The 16,673-nt window shown below is 42.2% G+C and overlaps 1 protein-coding gene across 4 annotated transcripts in view; it reads left to right on the plus strand.

Annotated features, from left to right (window-relative positions):
• The first annotated feature begins 338 nt into the window (after positions 1–338).
• The window catches only part of rock2a (rho-associated, coiled-coil containing protein kinase 2a), a 79,089-nt gene continuing 62,754 nt past the window's right edge, over positions 339–16,673 (plus strand). For 2 of the 4 annotated variants that reach the window (XM_084043843.1, XM_084043845.1), the window contains exon 1: positions 339–729. In XM_084043843.1, coding sequence (XP_083899969.1) covers positions 631–729 — 99 coding nt within the window. In that variant the 5' untranslated portion in view covers positions 339–630. The remainder of the gene's footprint in view (positions 730–16,673) is intronic. The other 2 variants (XM_084043842.1, XM_084043844.1) reach the window with 2 other exon arrangements.

The following is a 16,673-nucleotide window of genomic DNA, read 5'->3' on the forward strand; positions in this document are numbered from 1 at the left end:
GAAAACGCCCTGCTGCTGCTGCCTGTTGCTGTGTGGATCCTCCACAATTCAAACTTTCTGCATAATCCTCCATCCCATCCCCTCTTGGAACAGCGGATCGGTTGGGTCCCTCCTGTCCTGCAGAGTCAGTGGGTTCGATCGCCACTTCGGATCTATTCAAACTCAACATAACAACAACTTCGAGACCAGCAGGAGTTTCATCTCTGTATCTGTGGACGGTGGTGTTTGTTTGTGGAGAAGAGAAGAGAAGGGGGGATATTATTTTTTCTTTTCTTGTTCATTGTTGCACACACACACACACACACACACACACACACACACACACACACACACACACACACACACACACACACACACACACACACAAAAAGAGGCGATCTGGGTGGGCTCACTGGGCTGTGACTGTGATCAGAGTCCAGTCCTCACATTTTAAGCACCAGTCTAGCTCTGCTAGAGAGGCCCACGGCCATTATTAAGCCCAGGAACAAAGAAGAAGAGAAGGTTCTTTTTTTTGTTATTGTGGATCCGATCCCTCCACAACTCCACATGTAACGTCAAAACGGTTTAACATTTTTGATCGTTTGGGGGGTGGGGTGGGGGGCTCCGGCTTCCATATACCAGACTGCAGAGATGTCGTCGGGCGCCGAAAGGAGGATGGAAACTCGGTTGAAACAACTGGAGGGCATGATCAGGGACCCCAAATGTGCCATCAACCTGGAGAGTCTGGTGGTAAGTTGATCAACGTTTAAGATCTTTTGGTGGTGATCTTCTATAAGAGTTTAAGATCTTTTGGTGGTGATCTTCTATAAGAGTTTAAGATATTTTGGTGGTGATCTCCTATAAAAGTTTAAGATCAGATCTCCTATAAGAGTTTAAGATCTTCTGCTGGTGATCTTCTACACAAGTTGAAGATCTTTTGGTGGTGATCTTCTAAACTCTATAACTCGTAGTGTTTAGATCCGGGGGGGGTCTGCAACCTTTTTGACATGAAGTGCCATGTTTTTATTTTCTTGATGGTCAGTGTGCCATATCAACAATATGTTTGATTATGACACCACATAAACATAAAACTATTTCCAACAGATTTTGATCGTCCATATACTGTCCACAATAACCTTTTTTTTTTTTTTTAATGATCAGGACATTATAATGATCATTAGACTCTGACCATTGACCCCACACCTACTGTATCTACCAGACCCCAGTCAGAGTTCAGAGTTTGTATGAATGTAGAACTATGTGCAGGGTGTAACTTGCATACAGATTTGTATATAAAAAAAAGCAATCCTCTCTCTCACACTTATACCAGTGTGCCAGTGGCTACCCTCCCTCCCCTGTGCCAATGTTGGCACCCGTGCCCAAGGTTGCCCACCCCTGGACTGGTTTAGATGGATAGTAGTGCACGCCACTGTACCGGTGTGGCGTGCACCACTATCCATCTAAACAGTACGAGTTAGACATATTGAAAGTGACACAAGCAATGTTTATAATAGGCAACTGGCTGTGTTATTGTCCCACATTGTAGCAGTCTGGAGGGTTTGTTATCATTTTTAGAGTAGGCGGACTTCCTTCCACTATGGTGCTGCTACTGAAGAATTATTGCCAATTTAGTGACACTAACTACTAACTATCCACATCCCTAGGCCCTGGTAACAATGTAGCTATTCTGGTTTGCACTGTAAGGCTTGCTGGTTCTTTTTTTTTTGAGCAATAACAATACTATTTGAGGAGATGAAAAAGGTGAAATGGGGCCAAAATAAACGCACATGGACGACAGGGCAGACAGAGACGGGCCCTGGCTAATGATTAAGCCAAAAGAAGTGCAGACAATCTGTTGTTGGTGCATGTTGGTGTCTCTGCAGATTAGGATTAGTGGACAAATGTGCCTGTCCCCCCCCCCCCCCCACCCCCGCCATGGTCACTTCAGGATTTTACTGTAGGCTAGTATAGGCCCCCACTAGACTTGGGATAGTAGCCTATTTATTGGACAGTAGGCTACTATCCTTGTCTATTACTGTAGCGTCTCTAGGCCCACTATACCAGTGGTTCTCGAAGTGGATTCTATGGACTCCCGGGGTTCCTTTAGGGGGGGTTTAAAACTTTAAATTGACCCTTACATATCTGTAACTCTTCCATTTGTATACTGTCAAAGTTAAGGGGAGACCTTGAAATGTACATGGCACTAGACAAGCATATTAGCCTACTGGACAGTAAGGCTACTATCCCTGTCCCTTGGTCACTTCAGGGTTCTACTGTAGGCTAGGCCCACTTGGACGTTAGACAAGGATAGTAGCCTACTGTCCCAGTTTTGAAGTATATTATTATTGGCAGAGCAAATGCCAAATCCATGCATGCACACTATCGGTTCTTTACCCCCTTGATCGATGATTGAGCAGCTATACTGTAGTGTTGTTGTTTTTTCAACCGTTTTGCATTATGTAATGCCCTGGCCTTGAATCAGTTCTCTAACATGTAAAAGGTACTTCTGAAATTATTTTTTTAATTTGGATTACACACACAACCTTTATAGGGAAACTAGTGGCCCCTAATCTGGAAACCATCATAGTGGGGCCACAACAGGAGTTTACAGGACTATACTTAGAGGTTGAATAAACAAAAGATTCTAGGCCATTTCATGAGAATCCTTGAGTCAAATAACTCAAAAGTGATTTACAACCCTCTTATAAGTCTGGCGACTTCCAAGAGAACGGTTTAAATATGATAAATCAAGATAAAGCATCTGCTTTAACACTAAAATATTTCAAACAAGTGTCATACATTCTAGATGTAAACCTAGGTCACACGTAGGAATGATGACAGTGGATAGTCGGGATGTTAAAAGGCATTTATTTGAGTTGCAGTGCCAACATTAGATTCCCCTCGGCCTGCGTGGTCAGAATTAGTCAGTGATTTCAAAAGTTACACAGAATGCAGTGCCAATGTTGACATTTCCTTGGTAGTAGGACCTACTACCATAAGCAGCTTGCTTTTTGAGGCATTCAGGGATCATCAATGCTACGGTTTGGGGTCATTTTGGGGGTTGGTAGTTGGTACCAGATGAAGTATGATGTATAAAGAGCCACAATTAGCTTATTAGAAACTGCACTTGTACTGCCAACTGAATATCCCCTGTGGGATCAATGAAGCAGTGGGGCTGATTGTGAAGCTTGCAGATATGCTATTTTCACAAAAACCTTGAAAAAGTTCCACGGGCAAATACATCTTAATGTGGGTGGGGGGTCCTTGACATGAACAAAGTCTGTGAGAACCACACCAATAAAGTTCCATCTCCCTCTCCAGTGGAGAAAAGTAAAGTAAGAGAATAAAGTTGATGTTTTGCCGTGAATTTTAATGAATCAGTGCTTACGATAAAGTTAGTCTGGTGAATTAGTAACATCTGTGCATTCCTCAACACCGCGGGTCAGCATGACCACGATATCAGGCATCCATTCCTTGTTAAACCACCGGTTCTCAAACGTGTTCATGTCAAGGACTCAACCGAATTAACGTGCATTTGGCCTGCAGCAGACCCCCATCTGAAAATATTTGTGCCAGGGAGTCAGGACACATACACGATTTGTGTCGTTAAAATGTTTCAAAAAATATTCTTTCTTTTTTTTATCTACAAGATGTTTTGAAGATAGCAGAGCTTGATGTATATAATGTAGTCCTTTGGTTCTCAAAGTGGGGTACGGGGACCCCTAGGGGTACTTGAGGCGGTTCCAGGGGGTCCCCAGCTAAATGATGGATAGGAACCAAATGGACCCTTATGGTTCTGTAACTCTGAGAGTGTACAAATGTACACTCTCAGAGTTAAATTAACATTGATTTTATAATATAAATTCGGGTCCCAGAGGTATAAATGCCATTAAATGGGGGGTCCGTAGCCTAATACTTGTCAAACTGGGGTCCTTGACATTAAAATGGTTGAGAATCACTGCTAGAAAGCCGTATAAACCTTCTCTTATTGGGGTCCCTGGCTTATCTTTTCAAATAGGGGTCCGCGGGCTAATAAGTGTCAATTTGGGGGTCCTTGACATGAAAAAGTTTGAGAACCACTGATGTAGTCTATGTATCGTGATTCGTCTCTGTCAGGTGGAAACTTCATATGTCCAAAACTGTTACTTTTCAGGATTCAAATAAAAAAATAGCAAAGGTAGAAGATCGACAAGCTCAAAACGCTTGCAGATCTGCTACTTTTGAATTGATGCTTTTGTGTGACACTAGTATGATCCAGTAAAAAAAACACAAAAAGTAAAAATATGGAGATAAGATGTTTCTACTGCCCGACAGCAACGATATAAAAGTAGTTAAGCTTTTGCTCTAAGACCTGGACCAGGAACCCCTCCCTTGGGGGTCTCCGGACCCCTCTTTAAGAACCACTGCACATAAACATTCAGTGCCACGGTGTCTGTTTACTTCCTGCGTTGAGTCGACGAGATACAAGAGCGATGAGTGTGTTTCTAGACAAAAGTTGAGTGGGAAGCACGCGTAGGAGGAAACAGCCTGCAGGTTTCCATTTTTAGCCACCTTTAGTTGGTTGCTGCTGTCACCGGGATGGAGAAGATGGGATTTATGATGGCGGGGCTTCGATCGTGTTCTCTTAAGTCTCTCTGGCTCATTCTCACTTTTAACACATTTACACCTGGAAAGCCTATATGTTCTTATACCCTTCAATCCGGGGAAAGCATCTGTGTCATGGACCCCCAGATTTATTATACATTTGGCCGCGGACCCCCATCAGAAAATGTTTTGTTCCAGGGACCCCCGAAAGAGAAGATTTATGTAAAAAAAACACAAATTATTCACAATGCTCTAATTATTTTTTGATTTTTTCAAATTTGTTCAAAAATAGCAGATGTACAAGCTTGTATGTCAGCTATTTTTGAATAGCCAACTTATCTTTTTTTTAAAAAATAAAATGTTTAAGTTTTTCAGAAAGTATTTAGATTTAGAAGTTGTTTTCAGAATCGGCCTCGGGTCTAAATGAGTTAAAAGAATGACTCACGACACTCCTGCTATTTTGCCATAGCAACCCCAATAAAACGCCGCTCTTGAAATAGCCAGGTGCCCAGGACTGTTGAGTTGTAATAGTAACGGTTAAATCAGTAATGTTCATAGGTTCAGGCCAGAGAGAGAGAGAGAAAGACTCTCAGAGAGAGCGAGAGAGAGGGGCACAAATATCAGTAATGGTTTCCGTCTATTGTGAGGTGCAATTAAGGCTTGGCTGAGGTATACTGTAGCTGGCTGACTGACTGACTGACTGTAGCCCCGAGGCTGCAGAGCGCTGACTGTGTGAATCTGACTGCTGGTATGAGACAGCATTCTGCTGCATCACATACCTGTCCTGTCCTGGATGACTGACATTTAGGGCTGTGGCTATTATTCATCTCTCCTTTAGCGATTACTCTGCATCGATTGCTATGTTCGATCAATGGAATAATTGAGAAGCACATAAAAAAAGAATACGTTGTATGTCGACGAATTCATTAACCGCTTATTTATTTATACTTTGTCGCACTGAGCTGTCGTGCAAAAGTGTTGAATATAGCCGATCTACAAGCTCACAAGGCGTCGCGTTGCAACACGTTGTGAGCTTGAGGATCAGCTACTTTTCGCCTACGATGCTACATGGCCAAAAATCTTTTATTGAATGATTGATTATTTATTATTATTATTTGTATTTATTATAAATTGTTATTATTACATTAAATTGATTTGTTTGATTAATTGTTGCACCCCCAATGACATTTTATTGTGTCAACAACCTAAGTTCAGTTTATGGTTTGAAATATTTCAGTTGTGGTTGATTCATAAAATAAGGTACATTCTCAAAATCGTTGAATATACTGTATCTGTCATGGTATGCTACGCTCCTACCATGTTTGACTTCCAGCAGAATTCAAAATGCAGTGTGACCTGTCCCTTTTTTGATAAGACATTCAGGGCCAGACTTGCAGGCATAGCAATGTCCCAGTCTAGACATGGAGAAGAAAAATAAACTATTTAGTCAAGGACTGAAGTTAAACCACGTTTTTTGAAAACAACACCCAACTAGCCATGAAAAGCAAGTGCTCATTCAGCACCCACCTACACTATGTGCAAAACTATAGCTAAACGTCTACTGTTGTTGCTTCAATTAACAGTAGAATGCAAGCAAAGACAGGAACCCTTTTTTCCCCTGTGCAAGCTCAAACGATTTTTATTTGGCAGCCGAACAGCCGAGGTACCGGACTCACTTGGCAGCTTGGGGGAATAGTGAGTGATTGGCGAGGGCAAGCATAAAGAAAGGGCATATCTCCTGATAAAGAAATATGGACACTTGATTGCACAGTCACATAACATTAAGTTGCCTTTCTGCCGTGCTCAAGGAAATGACCTCACTGAGTAAATAGTTGGCGTCTATATATGGGGCTCAAAGTCCCTTCCAATGGCTGCACTTTCCCCTTTCGCTTGTGGCCTTATCTCTGTCTCTTGTTAAGCTTGATTTATGCTCCCGTCGTAGCCTCGTACGCCGGTGTCGCGTGCTGAAAATAGCAGACCTACAAGCTCACAAAGTGTCGTGGATGCGACACTTTGTGAGCTTGTAGGCCTGCTATTTTTTCGGCATGTGACTGTCTTACGTACTATGAAGTATACATTAGGCTTCATGCTTCAATCTCCTAACCACTGTGTCCCCCTGCCCCCAAGTATTTATCCTAATTGTACCGCCAATTTGGGTATCCTGACCTAAACTGGAGTTTAGTCAGCATATTTTGAGGCGGTTAACCGCTTAAACCCTGTGTACTTCGTTGAGCGGCGTCCCCCAGGGGTCTATACTTGCCCCCCCCCCCCCCCCCTCCACACCGAAAATAACCGATCTTCAAGCTCACAATACGGCACAGCACGTTATTGAGCTTGTAGATCGGCTACTTTTGGCAAATGTTCGCCTATGATATGACATGCGCAGAATAGGGGTGTCATGGTTGATATATGTCAGGTACAGGCATAGATAGGCCTGTCACAGTCATTAAATAATTGCCTAATCGCAATTATTTCAAATAATGTTTTTGCCTAATCGTCATAATCATTTCCATGTTGAAACATTTTCATATATTTTCAAACATTTTCGAAAATAATGGAAACTAATAATGGCAGATCTACAAGCTCAGAACGCACCACAGCAATCATGATGTGACACGTTTTGAGCTAGATCTGCTATTTCCACTATTCATGTTTTTCTTTTTTGGGGCGGTGTAGCCGCCCCCTATAAGTGAGTTTTGGACACCGACCAAAAAATGTGTATACCCCCAACCCTTCTATTGTTAATGCAAATCGATACTTTTGCAAAGTCAGCCAATCACATTACAGCTAGTGTCATCACCACTAACTGTAATGTGATTGGCTGACTTTGCTAGCGAAACACATGACACATGTGCAGCCCTATGAATAGCAGTATGGACTTTAAAAAAAGTAATTTATCCTTTTTTTAAAGTGAGTCATGTTGTGATGACCACACACCGCCCACTTCACACTGGGTGTGATTTTTAAGTACTAGAAGTTTGGGCCACTACGCGGCTCAGATCCGACCAATATGCCCATATATGGAGATGTCAGTCCACGTCCCTTTTATGCCCGTATATGGAGATCGCTGATGTCATCAGTATATGCCCAAATGCCCCCTTTTGTGCCTATATATGGAGCTGACTGATTTGTTTACCCCTGATGTCATGACGACACATTGAGGTTAGACAACGCACTCCAAGTATTTGGGCGTAGCTGCAGTGGGAACTCTTATAGGTTATGGCTGAGTCATAGTGACATGAGTGTGACGACGTGGTCCGCCCTGACGGCCGGCTGGTTTTCCCGTAGGCCAATTTTAATATAAGATTAAAGTTATTCAATTATGCAAGTTATTTGTCATATCTGCCCTGTGCTACCTTTTGTTTACGAAACCTAAAAGCCAAACTGAAATGTAATTTTTATTCACATGTTCCAGTGTTCAATGACAAAAACACAATTCAATCGTTCATCGCAATTATTTTGTGTGACAATTAATCATCATGTAAAATGTCATAATAGTGTGGGCTTAGGTCTAATGTTGTCATGAGGACATGGTCAACAAAGACCTGTCAGGGCTCTTTCAAGCATAATCTTCTGGTCACAAGTGTGGTACAATCAATCAATCAGAGACACGTTAAAAGTGTCTTTTAATGGCCAGGGAGGGGTTACGTCGCGAGCCCCCGCGCGGTGCGCTGCAATAGGCAGAGTTGCACTGATAGGAAATGAGAGGTTAATAACCTGTGATACTAACAATAATTCAATGAATCAAGTATGACTGGTTAGAGAGAAAGTCAACAATCTATTTTCTAATCTGTTTCCCTTTCCTTTGTTCGTTTTGGTTTGTCACTGCTGGTATGGCATGATGAGCTGAACGCCCAGACAAGTTCAACGCGTATCCTTGAGTTGCTAGTTTAACCACTTATTCACTTGTTTAAACCCTATGTACTTCATTGACCGGGGTCCCCCAGGGTTCTAGCGTTGTCCCCCTCCCAAACCCCTCCTCTACATCAAATATCTTTGCAGAAAATAGCCACAAAGCTCACAATGTGAGCTTGTAGTTTGGGTGCTATTCTCACCGAATGGTCGCCTATTGTTGCCGAATGTTGGCCTATTATGACATGCCCAGAAAAGGGATGGTGGAGTTCAAGTGGTTACACTTTGGCCCTGGCCACACGTACACACAGAAAAACGTAGCCTTTTCTATGCGGTTGGGGGCTTTGTCCACACGCACGCCATAGTATGCGCCACATTTTCCTTTTTTGCATGTGGCGTCGTCTCTCCTCGCGCTGTTATCTCCTTTGTTTACACATCAGTATTACATAATGGCGGACATGTATAAATATATACGGTATATATAGTGCTGGTTCTAACATTGCTAATGTGGACTTTCTACACATGTAAATGTACAGTTACTATTCCACCAATGTTGAGGACCAGATGTCACTGGTTTTAAATTGGTATAGTGGACTGTCACAAGGCTACGCAAAGAAGGAGAGAGGTAGCGTTAGGCTACGCTCCGTGAGGCAAACAAGCCCTGATGGAATGCATTGAAATCAGTAGTGAGAGCCGAGTGGACAAACACTATATTTGAATGATTGCAAACTTTGTCAAATAATAATAGGTACAGGGCAGTAACAGAAGACGTATTACATATTGTTGTCTGATCTCTTGTTGTTTTGATGTGCACATTGTATAATGTTATTGAGGTATGTAAAGAGCACAGACTGCAGTTGTTGACAGGCTGTCAATTGACAGTCTTGCGATGACAGCAACGTTTTAATGTGGGCAGAGATTTTTTTTTGTATAAACATGTTTGTAGACAGGTCTTTTTCTGAAAATGAAGGAAAAATTCAGTTTTTTTTTTAAATACCTGTGTACTGTACATGTGGACATAGCCTTTGTCACATGGGATACTTACAGTACTGTGGGTGCTGGTGTGTGGTAAATACACAACACCTACAGTATGTCCAAACCTGTCAAACATTTCTTTGTTGTGGTTGCATGTAATCCCTGTCAGTATTGCTACACGGAAAGAGCCATCCACTCAAACAATTTGTTGTTTGGCAATTTCAGTCTGTTTTTGTTCTGAATTTGTCAGGCAGTATAGTCCTACTCGGCAATGCCCCTTAATTTGTCTCGAAATAAGAATTTAGTCCAATTCTACTCTTTAAAATAATGTTGAGGATTTGACTGAGCGTGGGCTTCCCTCGTGTTTTATTTTAGTTATTTCCATATCTCTTGGAACGCATCTGTGTCACTTTAGATTTCTTTGGCTATTCAAAAATAGCAGATCTACAAGCTCATAGCGCGGCACCGAGTGCCGCGCTATGAGCTTGTAGATCTGCTATTTTTGAAAAAGCTTGACTTTTTTTTTCTCCCAAAAACTGTTAGGATTTAGATTTATTTTAAGAACCGCCCCAGGTCTCAATGGGTTAAGCCTCTGGCCCTGTTTTTTAGCACCCTGCATTTGCATGTTGTATGACGCTTCAACTAGCCTACACATTACAACTCCAAAACGAGTAGCCTACAGCATCTAGCACACAATGCCCTGCGTGTCCTCCCTACCTACAGTATGTCGTCCCCAAGGCCCCATCTCGCACTGTCATTTGCCCCTCCTCTCTTAAACCCTAAACTCTAGTTGACCGGAGTCCCCCAGGGGTCTGTACTTGGGCCCTCCCTTGCCCCCCCCCCCCCCCAACTACACCAAATCTCCTCCTCGCAAAATAATCTGATCTGCAAGCTCACAGCGCGTTGCAACGCGTTTAGCGAGCTTGTAGATTGGTTTATTTTGGGTCGGGGGGGAATGTCTGCCCCCAGAATAGGGACACTAGGGTTCATAAAGTTTCCCCATCTCATCTGTGCTGGGGCAATTCAGCCATCTATCATTTATTTCAGAGCCATGTTCTCTCTCTAGCCTTTGGTTTATTTCTATTCTCTCTCTGTCCCTGTTACCTCTCTGCTCTCCACTGTGGAGGTGTTTTGGGGTGGAGGAGGTGGGGATACCCTCTCTCTCTCTCTCACTCTCTCTCACTCACTCCCCCTCTATCCCCCCATATCTCTCACTCCGCCCTCTCTTTCTCTCTCTCCCCCCCCTCTCTCTCTCTCTCTCTCACTCTCTCTCTCTCACTCTCACACTCTCACTCACTCACTCACTCCCTCTCTCTACCCCCCATATCTCTCTCTCCCCCTCTCTCTTTCTCCCCCTCTCTCTTTATCTCTCTATCCCCCCATCTCTCTCTCTCTCTATCCCCCCATCTCTCTCGCTTTCTTTTTCTCTCTCTCTCTCTCTCTCTCTCTCTCTCTCTCTCTCTCTCTCTCTCTCTCTCTCTCTTTATCTCTCTATCCCCCCATCTCTCTCTCTCTATCCCCCCATCTCTCTCGCTTTCTTTTTCTCTCTCTCTCTCTCTCTCTCTCTCTCTCTCTCTCTCTCTCTCTCTCTCTCTCTCTCTCTCTCTCTCTCTCACACAGACTGAGTCAGTGTGTCCGGTTAGTCTCAGTGTGTTCCACGCTGTTCTGTTCGCAGGCAGCAGCAGCAGTGTGTTCTGTTCGCTGGGAGAAACACTGCCTTATAAGGCACTGGGGGATGGTGGCCTGGACCATTTTTTTTTTTTGCAAAACAAGCTAGTCTCTCTCTGCTCCACACCTCCTGTGGTGAGACGAATAGATCTATCCACAGCTTCTTGCACGCCACTAAAGAAGACTGGCTGTCTTCTGGGTGCGTGACCAGCGGACCATCAGCGGTTCCTAGGTTATGTCCACTTTGACTGTGATATGGCAGTGTTTCTCAAAGTGGTGTCTGCATGGATTAAAGTTCTCAGGCTTCGCCTCGACCGATTTCAGTCATTTCGGATTCCATAGGAGCATGTCTTCTGTGGAAGCATGTCGCGCACCAAAAATAGCCGCGCACCCAAAAAAGCTGTGTACAAAAGCTTATGCAACGTGCTGACGTGTTGTATAATGATAATACCTAAACAACATCATCATTAAGTATTCTGTCATGAGATTTGATTTATTTATTCCATGGGTCCGGCTTTATTCCAGGGGGTCCCTGCCAGAGACTCTGGTTCCTTTTTAATTTGTCAAACATTTTCAAAAGTAGCAAAAAAGCAGATAAGTGAAAACACGTAAGTGAGCTTGATCGGCACAATTTTCTTTTGTTGCCATTTAAAAAAACAACTTTTTGACACATTTTGAAAGTAAAATAAGGCTTAACCACTAACATCCTATATACTTTATACTAAAGCCCCATCTGTTTTCCCTCTAGTCTATGCTAAATATCTGCAGCTAAAAGCTACACGCTCACAACAATGTGTTGCTGTGCAATGTGTTGTGAGCTTGTAGATCTACAATTTTCACCGAATGTTTGCCACCAGAATAGGGTGGTTAAGTAATTCAAACAAGGAAATGACAACACGGTATTACACCATATCTTTGCTGTCGGGCAGAAACCTCTTATCTCCATTTTCTTTTTGTAAATTGATGCCCTACTTGATCATGCTACAGCATCACACAAAAGTAGCAGATCTTCGCGGCGCGTTTTGAGCTTGTAGATCTGCTACTTTTGCTATTTTTTCATGTTAATCCTGAAAAGTAACATGTGAGGTTTCCCCCCGACAGCAACGATATCGAACTCTCTAAGGGAAAAAAGATGGAGCTGGGTGATATAGACTAAATCAAACAATGCTGTGTTTTTGACCAGATACCAAAATATCCATAGCGTACGATGATCTTGCCGGAAAGACCAAATATTTATACAATGAGACTTTTGATTGTCAATATTAACTGCGCATAGAACATTAAAAAACGACAGCACTTTACTGTAATGCAGCCTTTAAAACCAACCAACAACAATATCTAGTCTCATATGATATCAATGTGATATGCAGTATATTGCCCAGACCTAGGAAAAAGTGAACCCCAGAAGACATGGTGTTAAATGTTTTGTATTCGGGTGGCATAATGGGCTTTTCTATAGCTTTAATCTGACCTTGATTCTTTGCATAAATGTTATTTATAACGGGCGGCAGTGGCTCAGGGGTAGAGAGCGCAAGGTTCCCAGTTCGATCCCGGGCTGGGGCGCTCCCCTAGAGTTAGTATCGAAGTGTCCTTGAGCAACACGCTGAGCCCCTTATTGCTCCCGATGAGCAGGTTGGTGCCTTGCATGGTTTCCTCCGCCATCGGTGTTTACCATTTATTGATTTCACAGTGGTGACACATTGGACAGTTGGACAGGTGACACATTGGACACCTTCATGCCACCTGACATTATACCACAAATGGTCAATGGAAAAGTGTTGAACATGTTCCCACACTGCTTGCCAAAAAGTGTTATTTGTAATTTCTGTTCAATTTCATAACATCGGACAGCCCCCTGTAACAGATGCATTGTTGTGTACAGCAGCAACAGTATGGTTGGCCCTTCTTGTGATATTAATATAGATACTTAATTTATTCAGCACAAAGGGAAAAGGTTTCCCCAGCGTGCTGCAGATCAAACATCTCATCGCCCACATAAAGTATATTACACCAACAACACTGCAACCTATAGGCACCATCTTCATTCTTCACACTGGATATAGGGCTGTCACGATTACACATTTAGGTTGGCGATTAATTGTCGCTAAAATAATTGCGATTAACAATTTAATTGTGTTTGGCATTGAACATTGGAACATATGAATAAAATAAAAAAATCTGTTTGCCTTTTAGGCTTCGTAATCAAAAATCGCACGGCAGATTTGACAAAGAACTTAAATATACAACAAAATTGTATTTAAATTGTATTTAAATTTTATACATGTAAAAATAGCAGAAATGGCTGATCTACAAGCTTACGACACGTTGTAAACTTGTAGATCTACTATTTCGGCTTTTTTTGTATTTGAAAATGTGTGAACATTTTTCAACATGTAGATGATTATGCAAAAGTAATTGCGATTACCTCAAATAATTGCGATTAGACAAGTATATAATAATTGTGACAGGCCTAACTGGATATGGGAATATTGAAGAGTTTATTAGCTGATCGATATGCACACTTATGGTGCCAATCATATGCTTATTAAGATCGTAATCATGATTTATAACCGCGATTGATATTTTATCCACTTGTGTAATAGTGAGGAGATGAGGTTAAGGTGCAACGACAGCTGACGAGAAACATATTTGAATGAATATCAGAGTTTCAAAATGTAGGCATCTAGCAGACGCTCTTTATCCAGAGCAACTTAGGATAAGCAAGGTAATCACGTACTGTATATATGCCAGAGAGACAGTGTTAGTGCCTCAAGAAACTAGGATCACAGGTAAACCAAGAACCTATAGCGTCAGTCTAAACAATATACTATCAAAAAATAACAGTCTTTACTTTGAAACTATAGGATACCAGGTAAACGATGGATGAACCTAGCATCTGTTTAAAATAGCATGCTGAATCTGAGTTGCAATCTTAACATTCTGGTCAAAGAAAATATGAGAGCGAGTGGCCAAGATATGCCTGCATGGTGGTAGCCATATCTTGGTCAATAGCTAGCATCAATGGAGGCAGAAGGTGGCAGGAACGGCTATAGGGAGAGTGAAGTGCATGGGTACTTCTGTACTTTTACTTCTACTCCTCTACATCTCGGAGGCAAATATTGGTACTTTTACTCCACTACAATTATTTGAAAACTTTAGTTACTCGTTACTTTTTGATTTTGATTATTATTACAAAACATACATTAACCACTTCAGCCCCGTGTACCTTTTGGCCATTTGAAAATAGCAGTGTGAGCTTGTAGATCTGCTATTTTCAAAAGATGTTTATATAATTGACAACTTTCAATTCTGCATGAGTACTTTATACTTGGCATTTTAAGTACATTTTGTTACCAATGCTTTTGTACTTTTACTCAAGTAAATATAGAAATAACAGAATATTCCTACATTGCAGTATTGATACTTTCACTTAAGTAAGAAATGTGAGTACTTTTCCCACCACTGGTCAGTCCTCAGATCAGTGAGTCTGACTGCCGTTCTGACTGCGATGGGGAGTCTGCTCCTCCTTTGATTGCTTTCGATTAGCACCGTGTTTTTTTTGGGGCTGCCAGTGAGTGCACGAGTTCAGGGCTTAGGAGTAGATGGAGGTGGAGGTCCCTGGAGGTGAGAGAGGGCAACTCCCACACATGATGCTGTATCCATCTGGTCTCGGCATCACCAGCACTCCATCTCCAACCTGATGGTTGAAACACAATCCACCCACACTCTCTCTCTCTGCTTCTCTCCTTCTCAAATTAATACACACACACACACACACACACACACACACACACACACACACACACACACACACACAGACACAGACACAGACACACACACACACACACACACATTCACATGTATGTATGTATGTATGTATGTAAGTATGCATGCACCGAAGCCTGGGTCATACTTGTTCAAAATGTTACTTTTCAGGATTCTAATTAAAAGATAGCAAAAGTAGCTGATCTACAAGCTCAACATGCGATCTGCTACTTTAGATGCTTTTGTGTGACGATGTAGTATGATCAAGTAGGGCGTTCGTTTACGATAAAACCACAAAAAGTTAGAAAATGGAGATAAGAGGTTTCTGCCCGACAGCAACGATATGCATTCACATATCAATATAGGTAAATATATTGCTGCAACTGTTGATTATCTTCTTGGCGATTCATTCGATCGATTAGTTTTTTTTGTATCATCATTTAACCACTCGAGTATTATTTTATACTTTGTCATTGACAAGCTTTTTGATCGACTTTGATTTGTGCACTATTTTCTTTAAAAAAAAATCTGTTTAACTTGGGTTAAAATGGGTTATTTTATGAAATCATCGATTATCAATCATCTTTTATAATTGATTAGTTTGATTAACTATTGCACATAAATACACATAACATGCTTTTTTGATCACTAGCAAAAAAAAGCATGCACGCACACGCACACACACACATACATATACATATACATACATATACACACACACACACACACACACACACACACACACACACATATACATATACATACATATATACACACACACACACACACACACACACACACTCTGTTCCCGGTGCAGCTATCACTTAACGCCGAAAAACAAATCATGCAGGTGCACGTGTGTTTTCGTGGGATAGAGCATTGATATGCATTTCACTAAGACATGACAAGATAATAAGCCCGGTTTGGCGTGACACTGCACAAACATTAAGTGTCAGTTTGACTCTGGAGAGTGTAAAAATTGACCCGTAAAGGCTCCGCTCTCTCAGTTAAATGGATGCTTGGCATTTTCGACAGGGTTAGACCGCAGCAATTACCTCAACCACCGCGGTAGTAGGAGGCATGCCACTGTGTTTTGTGATTTTTTTTTCTCCCCCCCTTTTTTTTTCATTCTTCGCTTTTTCACGTTGACATGTTTTTATTGTTGCATAAAAGCAGTGGTTCTCAAACTTTTGCCAAAAGACCCCCTAATGCACATGTATTTGGCCGCGAACCCCCCCTCCATCTGAAAAGGTTTTGTGCCAGAGACCCCACAGAAAAGAAGATTTATGTTAAATATATTTTCAAAAAAAATCTCAGAAATAGCAGATGTACAAGCTAACTACTTTTGCAGGGGACCCCCTGGATCAACCCCCCACCCCCCACCCCCCACCCCCCAAAGGACCCCTGGGGGTCCCGGCCCGGACCCTCACTTTGATAACCAGTGGCATAAAGCAAAATCCAAGCCCTGCTCTCTCGACCCGCTGTTTTATCCCGTCACATTCCTCAGTAAACCTTCTCATAAAGCTCGTACATCGCCGGCCAACGGCACATGGTGGGACAACAATCTGTCAAATGAAAAAATAAGACGACGGCCTCCCTCGAGGGGTCTTTGGCCATGCTATTTTGCGAGCCTCTCCGTATCTCCCTCTGTATCTGTCTCTCTCTCTCTCTGCCTTCAGTTAAATTCAACCAGCCTTTATTTGGCATGGGAAACATGTGTTTACATTGCCAAAGCAAGTGTGAAATACAATCGGAACTAAGAAAAGAAGTATGTGCATTTAAAGATACAGGGCCACTAGAATAGGGCAATGTGTAAACCAAAGCCGTGCGTCACATTGCAACTTTGCAAT

This window comes from Gymnoscopelus microlampas (genome assembly GCF_963454915.1).
Source record: "Gymnoscopelus microlampas genome assembly, chromosome: 20".
NCBI classification, from domain to species: domain Eukaryota; kingdom Metazoa; phylum Chordata; class Actinopteri; order Myctophiformes; family Myctophidae; genus Gymnoscopelus; species Gymnoscopelus microlampas.